Genomic DNA, 25,223 nt, shown 5'->3' with positions numbered 1-25,223 from the left:
TGCCAGCGCTAGGTTGCTCATTTACTGATCTTTAGCAGATTGTAATCTCATCAGATGGTCAGTCTCAGCACCCCCCTGCCGGGAAAAGAAGAGGCTGGCTGCTTTGTGCGGGATTCATTCTGGACGACTTTATCCTGTCCGGGGTGGGACGCGTCCAGTAGTGTAAAAAGGACCGCGATTATTAGCGTTCAACTTTCAGGAACCGGACTCTCCGTTTCATCTTCGCCTGTGGATTATTCGTGAAAACTGAAACTTTTTCAACTTCGATGAGCAAGAAATGGGTTTTTTAAGCAGGGAGAGGAGCTCGTTTTTCTTTACATGTGTAATTATTCTCATGGCAGAAGCTGCTTATTGCGCGAGGAGGACTGCCGTGAGAAAACAAGGTAATTACCCCCCCCCCCCCCAAAATCTTCCAAAACTTTTCGCGTTTTTACAGGTGACAGCAAGTAAAGGTACCTATGAGACGAAAAAGAGGGTTAAAATCGGCTGGGCAATCCATCACACAGGATTGTCTGCTTGTGTGATTTGAGTCTAAACGATTGTACCTAAACACCAAACAATAACTTCCTCCCGTATTATCCTGTTTAATTTTTCGCAATTGAAATGCTAAAGAGGGCTCTGCTGTTTGGGCGTGTCTGTAGCATGTTTATTAAAGAATGACATTTTCGCGAATTTGAAATGCGTATTTTGGTCTTCGATTAACATTTGATACTTAATTTAAACATTAAACGCATTTCAATGGCACATTTATTAAATTTATGGACTGCATAGCAGGCGATCTTGTAACTGTTTCTACTGGTGCTTCGATTTTCTTTTTTACTGTGACTTCAACAACACTTTAATTCGTTTCTTTTGAATAGTGGCGTCTGATTTTCTGCTTTCTCTCTACGTTGTCTTTTCCAGCTGAATACATCACCGTATAACGTGAAAACTGAGAAATTCTGCTAAATAAGTCATAATATTTCATAATTGATTGATGGCTCATGGAATTATCAAAGACAGGCTAAACCCTCCGCTGTACGTACAGTATCCAGATTTGCGGTGTAGTGGTTATCTGCGACAGACAGTAGAGGAGAGGTTGCGGATGAGCGGCTCAGATCAGTAAACAAAGTGGGAGGCTACTCATCCTGTTTTAGCGTTTGATTACTCCGTTTTACAGCTACAGTTCGTTGAATAACTATCGGTGTGTTTTGTAAATGTTCTATTAATCTACAGTATTACAGTAACCACAGCCCAACTTTATCGTTTATAAACAATATTTTGAAACGACGTTTTTTAAATACAGATAGTTACGTTTGTTTTAAACACACACAAAAAAACGATTATTTTAGATATTGTACTGCTTTTTTTACTTGAACTAACGAGGCGTATCTCCAGTAATGAAGTTACCTCACACACAGTATTTATTAGAAGTGCACTTGCACAGCTCAAGTCCAGCTGCTTTTCAAAAGATTTAGCACACGGTCATGTAAAATATTTCTAATTGACTAGAGACCAGTACGGTTGAACTTTCGAACAGCCGATAAAACTTTATGAATTAACAGAGGAATTTTATTATTATACTGTATTGAAGCCTTTCACAAAACGTATGAGTTCGAGTGCCAGTCCTGTGGGCCAGTGATTCTAGACACAAAACAGTATATTGTTCTTATTCAATGTGGACTAACTGCTATACTTTTCAGGAAACGGGAAACAATATTTGCAACATAATAATTAATAATAATGATCATAATCAGTTCTACGATCAAGTCCACAGAGGGCGCTGTGGTGCATTGTTTGCGGTTCTGCTGAGGGAATTGGGCATGAGGATCCAAATTAACGGTACCAAGCAAAACTTGTTAGAAGCCAGCGGGTGGCAAGAGAGAAATGATTAAATTTACCCTGATCCCGGGCCCATCATATATTTAATTGCAAATGGAGCAATGACTCAAATGTTCACGTTTGTATGGAGTTGTTTCTCTGTGGGAAGGAAGAGTACCGTTTACTTTTGTGGTAAATTATAGTTCACTGTTAACATTAAAAATCTGGGTAAAGGGTACTTTTATTCATTGATTATACTTCAAAATCCATTTTAGATAATTACATTTTATATTTTTAAGTTTATTGGACATCTCATTAATTACCTGTAAATTGTAAAAAATAGGAAGCGTAACTGGGAGGTATTCATAGTTTCCACACCTATAATCCAGTTATTATGTCATAGTTTAGCTATAACACTTTGTGTTAAGTGAAATGGAGGCATGTCTGGTCAATTTAGGTATCTGTAACTAAATTAAAATTAGCGTGGTTCTGATCCCCATAGCCGCAGCGCATAACGTAATGCACGTCAGGACGTGACGGTACGTGCCTTCTTGGTAGTCGTGATTTCCTGGTATGCAGACTGTAGGTCAGATGAAATAGAATTTAATTCCTCATAGCTGCTTCGGGAAAAAAAAAACGTCTAAAATGATACTACTGTATGATCAGCTCTGAACACCCTATAGCAATACTTTTTCTGTGGAGTTAGACGCTTTTTACTGCTGTTTGCCAAAGAAAATACTTCTCATAGTGTACCACAGCAAGAAACGGGTACAATCTGGAATTTGTATGGTTATTAACTCTTTTATTTAAAGAGAGAGCATTCATCCATGATTAGCCTAGCTCAAAAGAGGCAATACTGTGTGAAGACTTGTGGGAAATAATTAATACCATCTGACAAAGCTTTACAGTATATCTACTGGAGAACTATTTGGAACAAAACGAATGCGACATTTGCATTACTGATTAAGAACCTGTAGACTGGCCTTTGTTGCTTAGTTTGTCCAGTTCCAGAAATGAACTTGTAGAAAACAAAGATGGGTGCGATGTATTGATGTTTACAGTGCAGAAATAATACCCAGTAAAATCCATGTATATATTTAATTTGCAATTGTATGTGGTCAAGCCTCAAAGGGTGCAAATAACAGCACGCACAGTAATAATTAGGTGCCAGGATGCTGCACAGTGATGAGGAGTTTCAGTGTGGAAATAGACAGGAAGTTGTAGCATAAGGGCAGAATCTGTAGGTTAGGGTCAGTCATGGCCATCTGGTGTCAGCTACAGTATATCTCGCAGATATGGATTTTCAGGTTTTTCTGGAAGACTGCAAGTGAATCTGCACTTTAGCAGGTAGGTCATTCCACCACTGGGGGGCAGCACAGAGGACAGTCTGACCTAGGACTTGTGGCCCCTCAGCAATTGCCAGTTGGCCTGAGGAACCAGATCTTAGTGCCCTGTGGGCCTGACAGCGGTCTGCAGGGACCGTGCAGGACTATGGGGTTTGCCATGTTGTTTCTGGAGTTTTTTGGAGGTTTCCACACATTCTGCACTCATTATGGAAGTGTACATGAGAGATCTCTGTTATTTAAGAAGACAAAAGAAGGGGTGTCCAGATTACAGAGCTTTGACTAAGTGCTGATATGCTTATAGACTGCATTGGTACTGTACTGGTCCGGCAACTATGAATCATTTCTGGAGTCCATCCACCTGTCCTAATCACCCACAACCTGCAATTAGCATTGTTTTTAGGAAGGGGTCAGCTCCACCCTCAGAACATATGTGATTATGGCACTTTGTAGAAGAATCTGTGCCACAGGGATCTGAGACGCTATACATTTTCGGCATTTCAAACAGGGAAGCCTTTCTGACTTCTCAAACTCTATGCGGCCTACAGAGGAGTCCCCAAGCCTTGGTGCTGTTTCTCATTCATGTACTGGTTTGTCTCAGTCCTTATTAGTGGGATCTTTAGCCTCTGAATGGAGACACCTATGAAGCATGAAGGTATGGAGTTTCTCAGCACCAGGTGAATATTGGCCTTCTGTGAAGAAATTGATTCACCTGTTTAAATTTCTCGAAGTTCACCACTGGTGCATCAATGCACATGACTCATTCCTCTTACTCCTCCTTCAGGTGTCTCCAAACTCCTTTCCTTGTTGCAGGGGTTTCTTGTCAGAAAATATAACCATCAAATTGTATGGACGCTGTCTCTGGAAAAACATGATTTATAATTGTCTGGGAACAGAAAAGGTCCTCTATACATCTTGTTTTTTCTGTGCAGCCGTGTTTGTGTTCACAGTAGCTCTTGTCAGTATGACAGATCCTATTCTTTCCTTAATGAAGTCCCAGGTGAACAGCTCAAGTGCAGCCAAGGGTGTATGTTCACTTACCAATGTAATATTAAGCTCATGCAAAGCTGACCACACATTTATGTTCTGTATACTGCATGTATTTTGTTATATCCTTTAGAATATGATCAATGTTCTGCCCCTGCATCAGCTTGCCTTAGAAAAGTTTGTTTTTTCTCTAAATCTCCCCTTTATCTGTCCTTTATCTGATAATGGGTTTTGATTCAAACAGAGCAAAACCTGAGAACAATGTGGCATTACGTTTTCAATAAAAGGTCATGTTTTCCTTTGCAGTTTTACATAAATATTTAAATGGGCTCTGGATGAACCATTTTTTGCTGCGAGATGAGAGATACAGCATGATTACAGCCTTTTATTTAATGCCTCAGTGTCACACACCACCAGCCAATAATGTAAGAAACAAGAGATGGTACTTGTCTGAATAGCAACTGATTGTGTCTTTGTAGCTCCCGAAATGCAAAAGCACAGTAGATAAGTTAATGAAAATGAACTCTCGTACTTGCTTATCAAAGCCTGTCACCATAGTGACAACTAAAAGGCAGATGTGAAAAATCTGTCTGTCTCATATGTAAGGCTCCCCGTTTTGTTATCAGGCTGTCTACCCATTAAAATATGTCTCGTATATTTAGTGTTACAGACTTAGGAAAGAAAAAGCCCTCATCAGTTTTCTGATCCAAAAATTCCCCAAACAGTTCACATTCAAATATTCCTCTTATGAAAAAAACCCCCTCTGTGAAGATGGCCGACGACACTGCATGATAGGATACCTCCCTAGTTTTAGAAAAAGGCTCAGATTCTGGGAGGTGAGCTGGCTTCGGACTAAAGACTGAGTTGGTAGTTGGGAATTTTTTCACACAGGGCAACTTAGCAGGCTCATGTGCCTTTCTAGGGTGGTGGAGGCACATAATTAGTTACCCACACAGCCTGCTCTTTCTAGAGCTGACATCAGGTGTGCACAAATTAAATGTTATGTTTCTTACTATGTGAACTGCAGGGTGGGGGATGTGAACGCACAGCCCTCTAGTTACTGTATAAGTGTAGGACCATAGCCACTGCTCCACCTGCTTTCTCATGAGCCTTTCTCCTGATGCGCTTTTGGCATCACATGCATTTGTAATTCATTCCTTTTGACACCGCAAAGAGAAAAGGGGGAATAAATTTGTCCGAATAGAATAGATCATTTTGGAAAGCATCCTAGTGGTGCTAGGTGGGTCTCTCTCTCCGTATTTTTTATTTTGCTGCAATGAGTGATAGATTTGAAGTTTGTAGAGATGGTGGTGGGGTTGTTTTTTCTGGATTGTGTTGATTTAGTCCCATAGGCCTTACATTAAATAAGGTGCTGAGCAACTGTCTGGTCATTTACAGTCTCTTTATTCTGATTTAGACCTTTTTTTTTAAAGACTGTCTTTAGCTGAGTAAACTCAGTTAATCTGGTACTATTGGTGATTACAAAGTGTTTTTACCCAGAATCAAGGTTTTTGGAACAGATGCTATATTACAAGGCCAAAAGCATAGTCTGTGTGAATGCAGAATATACGGTATTTGATTTATCACATACAGTACTGTACAGAGTGGCCCTGTGTTAACTTTTGTTATTTGCCGTTAGTCATTTGGAATTTGCTGCTCTGTCTTTTTTTATGCAACCATTCCACCAGCAGCCACTTTTTTTTCAACCTTTGCTGTGTCATTTTGTATTTAAATCATCTGCACAACCTGATTCCTAAATCATCTGTAGGTGGTGGTGTTTGTGGTAAATGACAAGCCCGGAGAAATGAAACTTTGTTCCATGAAGGACTGAATTGCAGTTGTGCATTTGATAGATACTAAACCTGTTACTCCAAAACAACTTGTGGTACAGTTTTGTAAACATTGTAATCTCCTGGGGGGAAAACACCATGGCAAATCCAAAAAGATGTGTAGAACTTCTTGAACATCAACCTTGGTGTTAAAATCACCAATGCACTGTATCTCATCTCTACTTCATCTTTACCTGATGAATTCAACAATGGGATTTTGAGCTCCTAATATTTTGTCTGACAGAGCCATCAGCACCACACGTGGATATTGAAGGCTGTGGGATCTTACTTAAGTGACCTTATATAGATAGGACAAATAAAAGAAAACATTTGCTTTAATTAATGCTGTAATACTGGGGAAAAAAGGCTTGTAAAAGGCTGGACAGGCTTTTCACAGACCTGAAGTGATTATAGTACTCACAATCTCCAAAGTTGTTTAGTCACCACTGGTGCCTTTCTCAAATGTGTTCCAAGTGCTGGATTAAGCAGACCTATAATCTTGCTGTATATGAACAGGTCAGGTAACAGTCTGTGTGCTCTCTCTGGGAACAGCCTTCCCCTTTTTTTTCTTCCCACTCCTTCTAGGAGTGTTTGGTTTTACATTGGTTCCATAGCTAGATAGGTCTTTCCCTGTGCTAGCCATACAGTACTATATGAGAGTACTCTAGCCACGTATGTTTCTGGTTTCTCGCCTGTGTGCTGCCATCTGTACAGTGTTTACTAGTTTGCTGTCCTTTATTCTCTACATGATGTATGTATCAGTACTGATTACTGCTCATCAAGTTCTGTGTCTAACTTTTGAGCGCTAGCATGTCCAACCTGAACACTGGTTCGAACTATTTTCACGTGCTTCTCCGTGTAGGTGAGAGATATACTGTATGAAGGTCATCAAACTTGTTCGTTGTCTAAATGAACCCCAGAATTTTGTCCGAGTTGATGACTTTTCTGAGTTTTGTCTTTACTAGCCTGACACTATTTGCTCTGCAAGGTGAGACCAGGACTACTTTGTACAGACTTTCTGCTGGTGCCCTCGATAACCTTTTTATTTCAAACTGGGTTTATGGCTAGTTCCCTATGCATCTTCTTATCATATGGGACTTTTGAAAATGGTATATTCTGGAAAGAATCTTGGTCAATTCCCAGCTGTGCAAACTTTCTGCCTTAAGGATTCCAGTTGTCAGCATTGGTTAAATGGTGTAATTGCTTCGTGTGTGGTGACCATGGGCCAGGGTGGAACTGTGCTCACCAAGATGGGGGCAGACCAGGCCAGAAGTGACACTCCTTGATTTACAGACTTTTACAAGTCAATAGCAGTCTACCAGCTTGTAAATCCTGAAAACCTGTCTTTCACAATTACATCCTTGGATGCACTACTTTTCAAAAGTGAAATTGGTGATGTAAACACTCTTAATTGCTGACAGGAAATTGATACCTTGCCAGTGGAGGACTATAATGCCTTCTAATCAGGAAAACGCATTTAATTGCCTTTCAAACCTCTAACCATTTGTTCTAATTTTAGAACGTGTTTCAGATATTATTACATCTTTAATGAAGGGATGAACACCTGAAGATGCTGCTTCTCTGCCATTAAAACTGAGCACAGGGTAACCCAATGTGTGATTAGTACTGCATGCCTGAATGTCCCTAATGGACTTTAGTAGTTTATCATGGAAAAGACTGTCTTGGATTGCCACGCTGATAGTGTGGCATGTGTGCTCAACACATGCTTCCAATTTGTGCAGCTTCAAAGGCCTGGTGGAACAGAAAACCTATCGTCTTCCCTGCTTTGAATCCCTGGGGGGGGGGGGGGGTGGAAGATTGCCATTAAGTCAATTATATGAAGTTTTAACATCTGCTATGTTGGTTGGGAGCACAACGAGGACACCACAGAGATTTTCACATTGACAGCACCCATGAACTCTTTGTGGCCAGTGTAATGGTTGGGTTATTGCAGGTGATTCAAGACTTGCCTGGCACGTGCATTTTTTCAGCAAGGAGAATAAAATGTCAACCCAAGTTGTGCATGTGCTTTGTTTTTTCTTATTGTGTCATTATACTAGATTAATGTTGTTGTTTTTTTCTTGGTAAGAACCAAGGGTTTATTCATATTGCACATAGAAAAGCTACAATATCATACAGAAGATGGTTGGTTTTTTAAAGATTTTTTTTCTCTGTTTATAAATAAAATGATTTCCTTTTAGTGAGGAGCTGTGCTCTTCGTAGATTCTCACTTCTTGGGCGTTGATGTAATAGTAGTGGACCAGGGCACAGTTTAGTTAACTTTAAGCATGATTAGAGTGCTTGACAAGGTCAATGAGAGTTACTGTAGTTCAGCTATATTTTATAATGGGCCTCTTTATCTTGAATGAACCTCATAACTATCTTGAAGAACTTTACTGGTGTTAGTGGACTGGCTGCCAGTCACTGAAGAGCAGCTTTCTCCGAGACTGTTGTTTTGTGCCTGCAGGGCACAACAATACAGGTGGAAAAGTGTTGGAATACTTATCGCAAAGGGGAAATCCATTTCAGCCATGCTGAGAGAGTCTGAAATAAAATTTAATTGCCCTGGTGTGATGGCGCACACCCTTGTTTTTCCTGGTAGTGGTCTGGTTTCTTTCAGGTGCACATCGACTCACCAGTGTGGCATCTCCTGCAGCATCTCCTGTCTTATCACAGGTTGAGATCTGACTTGGGGTTTACTGCTCCAGTGAAAAGAGCATGACCTACTGCTCCACTGACACCACTTTTAGCAGCACTCTGGTTTCCTTGGGTTAGTCAGTCATGCTGGTGTCCACCAGGCCTAATTATGTTGATCTTCTTTGCTGTGATGAGCTCAGCACTCAATGTGCTCTGTACCCAGTGGATCTAGAAAACAGTATCAACAACCAAAATGCAGGGTTATATAAGGGATTGTTTGTAGAGCTAAAACTTTGTTCCCCGAAGATAACAAAAGTTCCTTGTCATCCATCCACTGTCTTGTTAGCGAGTAGTTTTCTTATTCACTGTCTGGGATTGCCAGATCCGCCCAAGTTTTAAACCACGATGCCTCTGAGAGTCCCTGTTACAGCGTGAGTACTTGTGTTCTGGCCTCAGCTTATAGCACATCCTAAACCCGTTGTGTTTCTGTATTGCAGATCGACTGAGTCCTCCCCTTGACATCCAGGTGGAGCCTCTGAACTGTACGGCATTCAGTGTGCGCTGGAGGATGCCCCGACGCCACATCAGCACCATCACCGGGTACAAGGTAGGAGGCCTTCAGTCTTGGGTTTACCCCATGCCTGCATCTCCACTCCACATTTACAGAGAGTGAAGTAGAGTATTTGAAACACCCAGCCTCTGCATGGCACCCTGATGTTCAGAAAAGGGGTTGTGACTCGGTCTACTATGGCTAGGTTATTTCCACTGCCTGCTATTGAAGGAAGGAACCTTAGCTGATTTAAGTCTCCCCATCCAGGCATCCAGTTCAGTCATTGTGTGTGCAAACCTGCCCTGTCTTTAAGATTTTCCAGTAGCAGGTGGTGAGGCTCACAGTCTGGATTTGAAACTGGGGTGATTTTTATGTTAGTCATCTTAAAGTCTATGGAGAAAATTGTTTGAACTTGTGAATGCCCTGGTGGGACTTGAATATAACACTGGCTTTTGGATCTCATTTGCACTGATAGAAAATCCCAGCTCTTCAGTCTATACCCTTTAATATATACCTTTAAAATCTTTATAGAGTGGCGTGAATTTTCACTGGGTACCCTGTAACTTTGGGTATTCACTTATTTAGGACATCTTAAATGGTGCTTGGAAAAATAAGTCTTTAGGTGATTCAATATGCAGTATTTGTTGTCCATTGGAAATTGGTAAATTGGTGAACAGGTCTGTTTCAGAGGCACAGTAAAAGATCAGTGTTCTGTGTGAAAAAGGTTGCAAACAGAAATAACAATACATACAGAAAATGGCTTTCAGCAGTCAAAGCTGCTCCAAAATGACAATGATTAAACTTAACGTACTTTAAGCAGTCAAAATAATGATTTTCTTTCTGTTAGATAATACTGGTTCTTTTTTATTGATATTAACAAGTCAACAAATCATGAAAAAATAAATGACAGGTTTTCTTATTGACTTACATGTAAGTTGCACAAATAAATGTCTTGCCTGAATACATTAGGAGAATGAAATTTGTATTTCAGTCTTGTGTGGCGGATTGACTTTTGTAATGGTGAACATCTTTTTCTTTGTTTTTTGTCAGTCACTGCACTCTGATGAGCTGTGATAAGTATTTTCTGGTGTTGAGTTAGTTCCCAATCTCTGGGATCCTTTGGGCCATATACTGTAGTGGAGGAAACAAGCACAGTAAATGGAGCTGTCAGTACTTTATGGCATTCCAAACCTGTAAGAGTGAAAGAAAACCTCCTCAACGCTACTGGAATGAAGTTGTTGCGAAGAGACAGAGATTGGGCTCTGATCTGCTGCTGATGCTCACAAGAGACTGGATCAAGAGAAGACAGGCTCTCTAGGAAAACAAATTCATGTTACTAAAGAAAAATGAAATTCTGACCTGCTGCATGATAATTGAAGAGAAGCATGCAGGCTCTCTGTGAAACGCGAGCCAGACCTTTGTGACGTGCAATAATAATATTGACTTAGCTGTAGATGTTACAGATACTGGCTTAAATTGTGCGAAGTAAATGGGTATGTGATGCAGAGGTTGTGCTCTTTTTAGGAACCACAGGAAGCACTCTGTATTTTGGAGAGTAACTGCTATTTTAAAATTCAAGAATGCCAGAAACGTTTTGGATTTTGAAATGTTTTAAATAACAAAACAAGCCCTGAGGTGACTCAAGGATAAAGTTAGCTGTGGAGTATAATGTCCGGACTGTCTGGCCTTCTAAGAAATTTAAATACTGTAAAATGACCGTTCTTCGAACAATAAAAAGGCATCTGTTAGTCAATAGAACGTGTCACAGGCTAAAAAGTGTGTCTGAGGTTTATAGACAAGAACACTGCCTAAACTATTGAATGGAAAAAATGAGCAAACAATAATAAAAGAATTGGTTTTATGCAAACTTTGGCCTATTATAGAATGCTCAACACATAGTCTTATATTAAGGGTGGAATATTTTTTTGAAACAGCCACTTTAATTCTTGGTCAAAGATTTGTTCCTCATTGTGACGCCACTTGTTAATTCAAGACGGATACCTCTGTTGCAGTGGCTTCTTCCACCTGCTGATTGCAAGTTTATCAACATTTTGACAAACTTATTTCAGTTGAGGTTGATTTGAAAAGATCCTACTGTGGTCTTTTGGGACACCGAATCTTACCTCCCTGCTGTTGCTCTTGCTAAAGTAAAGAGAAAGTGAGCAAGACCTACTGTATGTACCAGCAGACTGCTGGACGATCAGGGAAAATAAATACCATTACAGAAACTGTTCCCTGCTTCTGAACCTGAAGATCACAGCCTCGGGTGACCTCACTGTGAGTCTTACTTCCAAGTAATAAGAAACAAACTCTCCTGGCCAGACACACCTAGGAGTTGTCCCCGTTTGTGCTAAGTGCTGTAAAGCACCTGCTGTACTGCCAAAGTATTTCTTTAAAGAAGCTACATGTGAAGAGGAACAAAGTTAAGATTTTGCTTGTTTAGTTTATGACTCTGAGCAAATGTCAGTTTTATAACCAGCCTTTTAAAGCTGGTGCTAATGTTTTATATGGCCTATGAAAGTGCCATTATTTGTGAATCCCACTCATGACTTTGTGATTTGTCACCACCGGATTATCTAGTTACGTCTGGAGCCTAATTATACTCTGTTTATACCTTATGTTCTCCTCCTTTGGTTGATGTCTCAGCACTTAAGATTTAAGAATGGGGAGAAGATGCATCTACTTGGAAATTTAAAGCACCCTTCTATCGGTTTTTAGTCTTGCACTGCATTTTAAGATAATAAAAACATGCCATTCTGCTGTACATATTGGCAATTAGATGTTCTCTGCCGAGAACAAATTGCAGCAAGACACTAACATTTTACAGCTCAAGGTACAATTATCCAGCTGCAGCACTTTATCATGTTTAAGATTCGCACAATGTTGTTTCGGTAATAGCCTGTGGGTTGCAGGACAAGCAGGAAAAAAAAAGATGCTGGTTTAAGACTGCGATTATTGAGATAGGAAAATGTAACCTGTATTGAGTGATTTGCAGAGAAAACGGCACCTGAGGATCGCAGAACCGTTTTGGAAGGTACAGTACAGTTCATTTTCAGGTGTGGAGTACAGATACAGACTCTCATCCCTACGCAGTGCTGAAGCTGTGGTGAGGACCAGAAATAAAAACAGTCCCCAAATCCGATTTCTGTAATAAGGAGTGTGTGAGATTATTGAAGCATCTTTCTCTATTTGCGTCTGGGTTTTGTTGTGCTAGTCCCTATCCTGTTGACAGCTCATCTGGACAGGCCAGCCCTGGTGATCAGCACAGCTTGCCTGGCAATTGTGACTCTTCAACCTGGACCAAAGTCCCTGTGGGATTTCATCCGCATCCTCGTGACTCACTCCCAGGCAGTGTGCGGACGGCTGCCTGTGGTTTTGGGTTAATGGATGTGTTAAGGATTCCTGCGCCTCTTGAGATTACTGGCCATGTGGACCCTCACTGGGGTTTTGGCCATTTGGAAACCTTCTGCAACAGCCGGCCTCATCAGCTCTTAAACTGCTGTGAGAATGAATTTCATCCCATTGTAAGAGAGTTAGCAGGAGTAGACTGGTGGGCTTGCCACCAGGAGAGCCTTGAGCCGTTTCAATCAGGTGTGTCCACAGGACCTCAGAGTTGATAGCGCTTAATAACAGAAATGAAGGATCTGAGAAATACAAGTTTCACCTCAATTCCAGCCTGTCAAAGTGTGACTGGTGCTGTGGACTCACTCACCAGCGCTGTAGCACCCATTACCAACTGCAAGTATCGAAAGTCCAAAAGTCCTTTCTGGTTCACTACAGTGCACAGGTGGGGGGTTAGCTGAAAGTGCACTTAAAAACGTTGCTCTTAAATGCCTTTTCTTTGTGTTTGTGGGCCTGTTTCAGGTGTTTTACACAGAGATGAAGAACAACAGGCCAGTGAGTATAGCTGTGACACATGACATTCCTTTGAGTCTGGACATGCTTACTATGGTAAGTAAAGAGTACGTACAGTATTTTAGATCAAACTTAAAACCTGTTTGCTATGTAAAATGAAGCAAAGCACAAACTGATGTTTTCTTATTTCACAGTTTTCTTATTTATTGTCATACAGTACACGGTGCTTTTCCATAGATTATATTATACAGGCCTCATCTGTAAGGCTTTGGGGAGAGTCGCTACAAAGAGACGTGATTTTGCATTGCGGTGTGGTGGTTAGTGCTTGTGCCTCACAGTGGTTGGCTTTTTGTACAGTTCTGGACTGGAGCACCTTTTTTTAGAAAACTATAGTGAGAATGTTATGGACAGCTGTTTAGTCCTGTATGATATAGTAGCTACTATATGTACAGAATGCAAGAAATCATATGATATTTTGTATTGTTGTTTGTCATAAAACTGATGACTGGCTTATTTATTGTTTTTGCAGGGGCAGTTTGATGGACAAGCAAGTTTTGTAAGTATTATATGTTGTTCTAGTTCTTTATATGCCTCACAAGACAGGACCCCATAAGGCATGTGTTAGAAGATATTATTGAATGGTGTAAGAATTCTGCTGATCTGAAGGAGTGTGTTATAGATGGGTAGTTAACACAGATTTAAAGTATTTGAAGATTGACAGCCCAGATGTACATGTCAGTGTGTCCAATTTCCCCACCCTTTCCAGTATGGCCCTGATGTTCCTTGCATCGAAAGACTGTTATATGTATACACTGTATAAGTATAACATAATGGAACACTTTTTTGGATATTGAATTGAACTGTAGTGAAACTGAAATATTTATTCAAGAATATTTGAAATTATATTTCATTTAACACCAAAGCATTAAAAATTCAACACATGCATATTATAACAAACATCATTTGTTCCAGTTTTGATGCCTTTTTGTATATTTAGCTTGCTTTGCTATATTTAACAGTATATTTGTTTGAATGCCAAGGAGTAGTATCCTGTGACATTCTCTAATCCAGTATTTTATTATTCATGTTTGGTTTGCAGGATGCATGTCTTTTATCAGAATGACATTCTCTGGGCTTCATCTCACATTAGATTCTGAACGATTCTCCCCATGGGTTCGTTCCTTGGTTTGTTTGAGAAGAAAGCAAAGCATTAAAATTGTAAAGTGTCAAAAATGATTAGTAAGATACCCTAGAGGCAGCTTAAATGTTTGATTTGATTTTGCTTCATTAAAGGGCCTGTTTTTCCTTTTAATAAAAAAAAAACAGTAATGTTAGCTTGACAGAAAACAGGCAATCGTGCCTCTGTCCTCAGGCGCTGAATGTTGCTTTCATTGTGAGCAGCACCCACTTTGATATCAGACTCAATAGCGACTTAGACTGCTACAAAACAGAGGTCCTGAGCTCAGGCATGGGAAAATACAGCTTCTGTTTATCAAAGAGCTCTTTTGGACCTTGCCTCTAATGACAATAATAGACTGAAGATGGGTCCACCCTGTATCTGCTCCAGGACGTTGTCATTGGTAACCTCAAGGTGGGCACTCAGTACAGGGTCAGCGTTGGAGCCTTCGGATGGGCGGGAGAAGGGAGGCCCAGCATGCCTCGTGATGTCACCACTGCTTCTCGAGGTGGGTAGCAAAGCGACAAGTAGGATTTCTTCAGGGAGATAGAAATGGGTGAAACGGATTTGTTTATTTCACCCAAAGAAAAGTCCTAGGCTGAATGTCCTATATTTCCACGTGTGCAGATTAAATTATGACAGAGAGGCGATGGGCTTCGCTCCTGTTTTGCAAGAGAGCCCAGGAAACTTCAAAAGAGCTCTCTGGAACAAAGCACGAATTCCTGAATATGTCATATAAACGTTATGTCATAAAAGTCACATAACTATCGTAATACATGAAGGCCATCAGACTTTATTACCATTGGTGTTTCTATCCAGATTTGATGCTCTTCAGTATGCAGCGTACATCAGCTAGACTACAGGCTATTCTCTCTGTATGTCAGTACCACTGAAAGAGCTGGGTGATTGTTATCAATACCTTTTCAGTTGCAATGAAATGTTTGCCTATGAGATTAATCTTTTCAGAGGCTTGTCCCATGAACCATTTATAAAATAGTCCAAAAGACCCATCTTCATGTCTGCATTTACTACCAACATTGGTATATTTGCTCATTTAGATGAAGCAATACCACTGTTCAGTATCCCGTCAGTTTTTGGCCGCACCATATCATATAAACAGAAATTCCCCTCTTCTAGTTACGGTGCCAGCAGTGAATTTTCAGTAGGAAACATTAATAAAGCTGGTGGTTTTCTGTTGGATGCGTTTAAAAGTTTACTTGGCACACAGTTGTTTAAGACCCATCATCTCACCTCAGAGACAATCTCTAACTTTCCCCTCTTCCTCCACCAGATAAATGCATCCCACCTTCCCCGCCAACGCAGGCTCGGGCCCTGGCTGTGTCCGACACAGAAGTAGCGTTGTCATGGAAACAAGGAGAGAGTCAAGGCAGCTTGCCGGTTCAGTACTTCTTGGTGGAGTACATAAGGTGAGAGTTGTTTGTGTCTGTCAGAACTGGTGTTCAGTCCCCTGATGGCTCCTTGTACAACCCTCTCGGCTAGTACCACTTCAGTTTTGATTATAACTCCAATTGCAGAAACCATTCTGAAAATGAAACAAAGAACAGGCTTTTAAATGTAAACTGAACTTGAACTTGAATAAGGAAGTGCCTTAGCACTTTAAAACTGAAAGATTCAGCTCCTTCTCCTGGCTGTTTCTTTGTAGAGGGTTAAGGCAAAAAAGAATCATGGCCGAGGCCAATTTAGAGACTGGATCTCGGGAGTATTTCACACTTTTTAACAGGAGGAGTGAAGAGGTGACTGGACAAAATCCTGCAGTGAATTACAAGCTATTATGATAAAAAAAACAATTTTCCCTCCCATGTTGAGTTTTAATTGTGTTTAAACCTTAGTATACTTTGGTTTTTTTTATACATTTGGTTGGCTTTTGGTAGTGTGTAGAAAAGATAAACAAGACTTCTTTAATGGATGGGGCCAATGAAAACATCCCAATGCCAGGCCTGTGTGGCACTTGTCAGGGGACATTTTCAATATTTTGCACAGCAGTAATCCAAATCAGATTTAAGGATTTTTGATTAAATATGGGAAATTCTGAAATAATTGTGTGATCAGTCTGCACTGAGGTTGATTGTTGCTCTGCAGGGTTTTGTGCTGACATGATTATGCGGACTGACAGTGAAAAGACCTCCTCTGATGTGTCGGTTTTCCACAAGCTTGTTGGAATCTGCTGTGGGTACAGAAGGAATTTTGTTTTCCTGTCCTCAATTTTACAGGAAGGGCATAGAACGGGGAGAGAAACTGAGATGCAGACAGTGAACGTCTGTAGCATCAAAGCTAAATTTTTGTGTGGTGGGAACCAGTGTAGCCAGAGAGTTCAAACAAGCGTGCTGGTCACTTCAAATTTGTATAATTGAAACCTTATGTTCTCAGTACAGACAAAGAAAAGAAAAAAGAACTTCAGGGTGGCTTTTCAGAAAGTCTGGGGACAGTAACTCTTTAGCAGCAGATAAATGCTGGTCTGACTGAGAAAGGCAACTGCAGTGACCAGAATCACCAAAGCAGCCACGACTGCGTCAGTCCCAGGTACAGCAACATGTGCAGTGCAATGCTGTTTTCCCCTTGTGCTTCCTCTGCTTTAGACATAAAGCAAAAAAAGAATAATCTAGTGTGTTGTCAGCGAATGTTCAGACACACATGTTAAAAATGGTCTTTCACTTCAAAGGTTCGGTAGCACAAAGCATTCAGGCTGTTACTGGTGTTGAAAGCATGGCGTGTGCCAGTGGGCACTGCTGGAGGCTGTTGGCTGTGGATGTGGATGTCCCCCTACTGCTTGTCAGTCTGTCCTGGCACTGAGCAATCGCACACTCTGTGGGCGAGAGGGTGCTTCTCCCTCTTATCCTGTTTGACCCCTGGCCCCTGCTTTTCGGAGGGCTGGTGAATGTTCACTATTGTGTGGGTGTGAATGGCTGCTCTTTGACTGGGAACAAACATTCAAAGGGGGCTGGTGTGGAGACCCCCCCAGTCCAAGATCTTACGGCACACAGAGAGATGAAAAGTCTGATAGGCAGTTAATTAACATTGTAGGGTCGGCTGGGGCTGGAGCGTTTCTGCTTGGGGCTGAAGAACTCTCTTGGCAAGTCAGACAATGTAGATTTTTGAACATTGCTTAGCAAAGACAAGAGTCCCACTGTGCAACCTTACAATCTTTATCAGCTGAAGCTTGGTTGGATAACTAAAGTGCAATGTGTTTAACAGTTGCACATTGTCTGATTATGTAGTTGTAAATTTGGGTTCATCTTGTATGTGTTCTGTCGAATATTCTGTTATTTAACATTAAATAATATTTTATATAGATATTTAGATGTTGTGTCAAAGGGGCTACCTGCTGTTCAAAGGTGGCAATTTGTCATTTTTGTCAGAAAACCTGTGGAGTATTTATGAGAAAACTAAAGATCTTCATCCAGTCTAACACTTCCTAAAGTACACTATTGACAGTAAAAGCTATTTTTGGCAGATTTTGTGTAATGCATCTTAGTTTTCCACATACAGTTCCAGCCAGTCTAGTTGGAATAACTGGTTATATGATAGCTAGAAAATATTTTCAGGACCAGAGCAGTGTGTCATATGAAACATACAAAATGTTCTACCACCCCACATGGACTGAGAACCATCGAATGGATAGTTTTTAGGAATTGGATTGTATGTGAGGGCTCAGAGACTGAAACCCTCCTGCACACAATTTCAAGAGGTCACTCAGTTGGAATTCTGTCTTTTTTTAAACAAAACAATTACATAATAAATAACTCTCACACACAATTGTTTCTTTTCAAATTATGTATTTGGTTTTTTGTTGTGTCTCCAGACAAAATGTCTTCTGGTTATGAAACAAGCAGTGTGTAATGTATATGCATGAAGAGAGATAGGATCCATTGTTTATAGAGCAAAATGATTAGAGCTTGATTAGTCATTGTCAGATGTCCAAATTTTAATCAAGAAACAAAGATGGTTAAACAATACTAATTACAGGATTAGAGGCAGCTGGAGAGGACAGACAAACAATGTACCCTGGAGTTATGATAAGATCCAGATAATACACCTTAGCCTTTCACAGACCAGCTCTTTATATGGCAGTCTTGTTTTCAGCAGAACTGCCTTAAAGACATTTAATTGACGATGAATAAGGATTACCAGCAGGGGTCTCCGATCCTGGACGAGGAAAAGCCCTATCTGGCAGGTTTTAAATGTAACCATTAAAACGCTGACTTATAAAGGCTTGGAGAAATTTAATTGTGATTTGTTGAAATGGTGATTTGTTTAAGTAATTGAGATGTAATTTAGAATAAAAAATGTGGGTACGTCTCAGTCTCTAAAGACCAGAGGTCTCTTGACATTGAATAAAAGACTTGCTTAATCACTCGACATCTCCTAGTTTTTAGAAACTGTTGAGATTGTAACATATACTGTATGAACACTAGGATTGTCTCTCTGGGAATGAGATGGGGGATGCCTATAGTAAATCAAGAATCCCCCAACATTGGTCTTTGACAACCACAGTTTCAGTATGTTTTCCAGGTCTCCTTAAATCGTAACCAGTATAAGATCTGAGAAAAAGGTCTGTTTTTATAAGTTCAATCCTGGTGTTGGAGACCCCTGCAGTGGTACATGGGGAGTTGTCTGTTACGTTTGGGTGAACTGGGCAGAGAGGTCAGACAGTCCTCACACTGGGGCTTGGGCTGCCCTGTCCTTTGTGGTCTTTGTGCACTCAGAATGGGACAAACCGGGGTTGGGAAAAAAGCAGCATGGATTCCTATCTGCCTTCCAAGGTTTCCCTATGAGAAAATACTAAGGAAAGGAGAGCTGACTTGATGAGCCTTCACAGGGAAGGAACAGAGGAGCACGAAGCAGCATAGCGTCTGGAACAGAGCTCTGCTGGCTCATGCTGGGTGAAAGCTAAGAATCCGCTGAAAATCATCCACCTGGGAGGAGGCCTGCTGTCTGCTAGCAGCTGCACTGTAAGCACTTGTTACAGGACACAGGGCTGCTGCAGGTGTAGTATCTTACACAGGTAAAGCTCATGTTGCTTTTTGCCTGTGTGAAACACTTAGCTTACTCGGCAAATGGGTCCTTTTGACTTAGCTGCAGTTAGTTTAGTTTAGTGTTAGTTTAAAAAGGTCAAGCTTTTACACAGTACTGCTTTTTTGCCAGATAATTTCCATCCAAATTAGTTTCTGATACTCCATATTCTTATTGCTGGTAACAGTTTCATCATGTGTGAAATATCTGATGCTGCTACACTTTCACCCTAAATCCACCTTCTTAAAGGCAGAAGCTGAGTCATAATTTCAATATAGTCCTCAGTTCTCGATTGTCAGGTCACAGCTGTCTGAAGATCAGAGAGAAATTAAACATGAAACTCAGAAGCGATCAGCACCTGAAAGGTTAATGCCATTTTCCATTCTGTCTCCTGTTCATATTTCTTATTTATTTCAAGTGGGCTAGCTGCACAGTTACTCATGGCAGCTCTATAATTGCCCTGGCTTGTCCCCTGTTTACAATTTGCTGAGTGATTCAGTCAGTGTGTTGCTTCTCTGTGACAGGTTTTGCTTAATTGGAAGATGCGTTATTAATAATCTTTTGGTTAACTTGTTATGGCTTTCTTTGGTCCACAAAGAAACTTGGTCAGTTGGCCATATATTTCTCTTGAGAGAACATTTTAACCAATTGTTTTAGCTCCATCTTCTTTCCTGTTCACTGTATTCATGACAGTGTCCGTATTGTGAAGCAGATCCATTGGGATCGAAATCTCCAGCATGTTCGGTATTGCTTTCTAAAGCTCTTCTGTGTAAGTCACATGTGGTTTTGTTTGGAGCAACACATTTTTAAGAATATAAAAAGTGTCCACAAAATTGTGCAGCCAGTTCATCATACTGCAGTTTAAACTGTTTGGATCTCCTGTGAAATTCTTAGAATAACATTCCTGGTCTGAGTGCTTTGAATGTTTTTTGGACTTATGTTTAAAAACACTGGATTAATTACTTGCAGGGTCCATTTGAAATTATGCCAAGTTTTTTTCTGAAATGGGCTTAATTTTGGCCCTTAGTTGACCACCTGCGGATGGCTTTCCATACACACAAGATGAAATGTTGAGAAATACAAGTCTCAAATTCAAACAAGAAAATATATACATACATGTTATCTGAGTAAATGACTCAGAAAGCCTGCTGTATTACATTCTGTAATAATGCCTCTGCAGTTTCCTTTTCTGGGCCTGATGTATGTCTGTGTCCATTTACCAGACTCCTTAGCACAAGCCTAGAATTACCACCAACTACACACACAGGATGAAAATGGTAATCTGAAGGAATTCAGTGAATGAGAAATAAAGACAAGAAGAGCCTTTCTAAGCCCACCGAATGTGCAGTGATTTATCTTTTACTTTTAAAGGAGAGAGCAGCCTGACATGTTCCGTGATTAAAGACTGAATTGTTACATAAAGATGTCGAGCTGGACTTATTTAAAGAGATCTTGTTCACTTGAAGACAGAGGTGATTTTACCACGTGTTACCACTGCTAATACCTCTGTTACAGAGCTTGGAATACTGAAGATGGAAAAACAGTTTATGCAAAGTGTGTTTTCTTGTATGGTGGAGGCTGGGAATAATAGTGTCTCTGGGTGTTTGTTGTCTTATTTCAAGGTTTTGTTTACTTTAATATCTTCTAAGTCTTTTGTTTTATGGTACACATGTCTCTTGCTGTGCACTTCTCATGCTCCTGGTTCTGAAGTTATGCATTGCATGTTTTAATACTGTGCGTCTGTAATGGTAAATCTGATAAGGTCACACAGCTCTGAAAAAAATAAATAAGATCCATACACTTACAAGATATTGCACAGCGTATTTCCACTGAGTGATTTATTCAGCACGATCTGAGAAAGTAAAATAAATGTAATTGGAGCTAGCAAACAATCCACTCTTATGTTTTCTCTTACATGAAACATACTGTATTAATGTGATGCTCTTAAATCTTAATGTCTGCCTTCACAAGTTCTGACTGTCAGATAAAGAAAATGTGAGAAATTATCTGAAAAGTGAATTTAAAACCTGTATTTTAGAGGCGTTATATTTTGGAAAAGTCTTGTAGCATAGAATAGCATAGCATGGGATTTAATCAACCATGGTTTTGTAGACAAATTCCAATAGCCTACAGAAAACATGGAGCCTGTTTTGCAGTGAAGTAAAACTTTCTAAGCACATATTTGTGATAAAATTCAGCTGATGAGTTTATGAACCAACTATATCATACGTTTTGCCATCTCGATTTTATGACGAGAGCAATGATGCCTTCAGAGTTTCCATAATGTAAAACCTGATGACACTGAGAACCCAGTGCTGAAAGTGACTTTGAAACTGCTCTATTTCTAGAAGTCCTTCAAATTCGCATTTCTGCGTTTCTGAGAGGCATTTTTTAACTGGTGTGGTGTGAAGGACGAGACCCCGGTAGGGTGTTGATCTATATCTATGCTGTACCACCTCCCGAGCTCTCTGGCAGTGCTTTAAAGGAGTGTGTCAGGATTGATTTATAGGGTGCCTACACTGGGTCACAATCCCATCAGTGTGGGAAAGGTGATGCCAGACCCATCCACATCTCATTGGTGGGTCTAACATGGCCTTAATGGCTACCTGCTGGTCTGCACCACAGAATGCTGCCATCCGCATTCAGTAGCAAGGGCTGCCGTCGTGAACGTTGGGCTGCTGGTTTTTCCCAGGATTGTGGCACAGAGGTGAGACTCGGTCACGAGCGGCAGCTCTGTAGTGGGAGACCCCCATAGCTCTCGCACCAACAGGGGCTGGCGAAATGTCGATGAAATGTATAGGTTGACTCAGAGTCCCATGATCGGCCAACTGGTACATCCGTCAAAGCTTAAAGGTGAGGCAGATGTCGACAGTGCTCCTTTCCAATACTGCATGCTCTAAGGGTGTTCTGAGTGTCAGTAGTTCAGGTGGGTAGCTGCATCGGGATGCGTAGTCTGCAAAGGAACAAGTAATAGGTTTATTCCATGCTGAAAAGAGAAGCGAGAAAAAACACCGTGTTTCGGCTGTGAAGCCTTCTTCGGGTGTCAAGGCTTCACAACCGAAACGTTGTTTTCTCTCTTCTCAATTCAGCATCGAATAAACCTATTACTTGTTTCTGTGTGTCAGGCTTGGAATTTTCTTGTTCCTGATGTTTTTAGACCCAATCTAATGATGCATTGAAGTTATAGTTATGTCCATAATATTTGCCTCTCACTGCCATCTTCAAATTACAGCTGTTTTATATCCCTGTTTTTAGATCTTTAACACAAGTTGTCACTGTGGTTAAGATAAATCCAGATCATTTCTCAAGCAACTCTTTCAAAGATATATTCACTGACTCATCGATATCCCAATAGCTGGCAAGCTAGGCATTTATCCCAGCTGCATAGACCAGGAGCTGAAATGTGATCCCATTGCTTACAAGCATGTAGTATTGTGCTGTCTTGTTTCTCCAGATGCAAATGAACAGGCATTTTTTAAAACTTGTATTTTCTATTAGTTAGCAGTATAGGTATCAGAAGCAGATAATTTGTATTGTGTCAAAGCAGTTTATAGCCAATTGTCCTTGATTTACCAAACTTAACATAATTACTTCGCTAATTATGCATTGTGCAGAGATATGAGCCTGCAGTCAGCTTTAAACCAGTACTTTAGCATTATGTGGCTTTATCTTTAATTGCTTTTGTAAGAAAATGGTAACAGTGATGTACAGTATTAATGTAAGAGAATTGATATCAATAAATGAGAATGAATGAGTAATGTTCAATTTAAAGCTTTCAAGGTTTGAACAAAACCATCGTAACAAACACCCACTCCTTTGTTTGATTCTTTCCGCAGGCCTGAGCTGGACACGGAGTGGACAGCAATCAAAGAGCCCATTGAGTCCAACTCCATGGTTCTGAAGGGGCTCGTCCCAGACACACAGTATCAGTTTGTTGTCAGAGCCGTCAATGCACACGGGACCAGCCTGCCCAGTGAAACCAACATCCCAGTCAGGACGCTCAGTAAGTGTGTAAGCATGGGACAGATACAGAGGGACCTCGAACATCTGGAACCCAGTGACAAGCAAATTATGATAGATTTTAGTGATAGATGATATGAGTATGATGTCATTATGAAGTATTAGGTTATGTTTTATGGTTTGGTTTGAATGTTGTCAGCTGCTCATTTGCATGGAAAAGCATAGTTTATCCATGTGTGAAGCACATGCGCTGATGCTGGGAGACCACTGTTTAACAAACGCCCTAGCGCTGAAGTTTACTATGAACAGGCCTTAAATTGCACTGGACAGAATGGACTTCAGTATTCACTGGGACCCCCCATACAGCTCTTCAGAATTCAGAAGGCCATGTGGTTCTTTACTCCAGTGAAGTGAAGGGAAAATGTGCAGCTCGGTGTAAATATTGTCTAGGAACTCTGTAAGGGCAGCCCTTTTATTTCCTGCAGGCGAGCTAACAGACTGGCAGCCCATTTCTACATCAAGGCTGCTGTCTGCACATGCCTCATAAAGCCAAACAAAGCAGATATATCGCGTGGGCTTTGAAATTTGCCTTTAAGTCAGCAGTGACCTTTTTTTTCCCTGAAATGGCATTGCTTCAGATGCTTTGCTTGTTGTGCTGACCTCACTTGGCTTCTCCAAACAACTCTGCGTCCTGCGCGGTTGGCTGTGTTCTCCAAGCACACGGGTGTGCGGCTCTTGATGAGCTCTTCAGCGCACAGTGCTTATCAGAAACCTAAATAGGAAGACCGGGGTCAGGCGACCCTCCATGGTAACAATAACAACTCTGAGACAAAAGCGCGGGTGTTGACTAATGAGGTGGAACCAACTTCCTCTGTGGAGTTTCGCTCAGTTCATAAAAGCACTTCTGGACTTGGATTAGAGATATTTGGATGGAGGCTTCTTGGCTCATTAGCAGATCCTTTGACCAAATTTCTGGTTAAGCAAAATGTTAACGATTGGGGTGAAAGTGCCAAACCAACTCATGAAAGGTTACTAATTCTAAAGGAAAATAATTTAATAAACATGAAGAAGTAATGAAACCATGACTTTTGTTTTACCTGTCTTTGTTAAATGTACAGTTAATTCTTCTATGATTTGCAGGTTGCATGGAGTAATGTGTGACTCTATTCTCCAGGAGTCCACCAGGTAGCTCAGCAAGGAGAGGTGTCGACGCAGAGCACAGATTAATAATAATAATAATAATAATAATAATAATAAACTTTATTTAATAAAGCACCTTTAAAGGTGGCTTCTCAAAGTGCTTTACAGAATGACAACAACAATAAATAAAAAGAATACACAAGATAAAACGCAATTACAATATATAGAGGAGACTGTGGATGGTGGTACTAAGAAAAGCAGAGGGGTGAAGCACTGTTAGCACGGGTTGAACTCTGAGTTGTCTAGGGGTCTCTTGGTAATCTGGGGAACTGTTACCACTGCGACTGACTGGAGCTTGCCTTTTCATCCAATAGAGATGGGTCAAGTGCTCCCCCCGACCCTGACACTTTTATCCAAAGCAACTTAGTCGCATCCTGTTGGGATGCAAAGGGTGAAGATAACAGTACAAGGCTTCGGGTCTGTGGTTTGCATTGTGCACCTGGAGCGTTCTAGCATGTCGTCAGCTGTTGTCTCCTGTACTTGAATGGAGTTTGTAGTAGTTGTTGTTGAATCAGAAAAGCAGAGCTAATGAGATGCTGGCCACTGATTCAGTCTGAAACTGTTAAAAACAGCAGGATGCAGGGACTTAACTCCATTACATTTTATAAACGGTGACAACATTTATGAACACTTTTGTAGTAATCATTAACTCAGTAGTCGTTTTTAATTTTAAGTGTTGCAAATATTTTAGTTTACATGTACAATTTTTTTTATTTAGTGGTTTATGCATGTGTTCTTAGTTGGTTTTGGAGTATATGTTTATAATATGACTAATTCGCTTCTTGTGAATTATCCATTTATTGTGGAACAATCTTAATATGTAGCTTGTTTTCAGCTAATTATTCTTGATGTAA

The 25,223-nt window shown here is 40.6% G+C and overlaps 1 protein-coding gene across 1 annotated transcript in view; it reads left to right on the top strand.

The window, feature by feature from the left end:
* The first annotated feature begins 221 nt into the window (after positions 1 to 221).
* The window catches only part of egflam (EGF-like, fibronectin type III and laminin G domains), a 54,636-nt gene continuing 29,634 nt past the window's right edge, over positions 222 to 25,223 (top strand). Inside the window, exons 1-7 of the mRNA XM_088910828.1 lie at positions 222 to 383; positions 9,094 to 9,203; positions 13,011 to 13,097; positions 13,531 to 13,557; positions 14,536 to 14,686; positions 15,470 to 15,605; positions 23,046 to 23,212. Of these exons, the coding sequence (XP_088766954.1) occupies positions 278 to 383; positions 9,094 to 9,203; positions 13,011 to 13,097; positions 13,531 to 13,557; positions 14,536 to 14,686; positions 15,470 to 15,605; positions 23,046 to 23,212 (784 nt within the window). The 5' untranslated portion in view covers positions 222 to 277. The remainder of the gene's footprint in view (positions 384 to 9,093; positions 9,204 to 13,010; positions 13,098 to 13,530; positions 13,558 to 14,535; positions 14,687 to 15,469; positions 15,606 to 23,045; positions 23,213 to 25,223) is intronic.

This window comes from Atractosteus spatula, chromosome 3 (assembly GCF_055471065.1).
Source record: "Atractosteus spatula isolate fAtrSpa1 chromosome 3, fAtrSpa1.hap1, whole genome shotgun sequence".
Classification (NCBI taxonomy): domain Eukaryota; kingdom Metazoa; phylum Chordata; class Actinopteri; order Semionotiformes; family Lepisosteidae; genus Atractosteus; species Atractosteus spatula.
The sequence above is the reverse complement of the archived record's forward strand: the minus strand, read 5'-3'. Positions and strand labels throughout refer to the sequence as shown.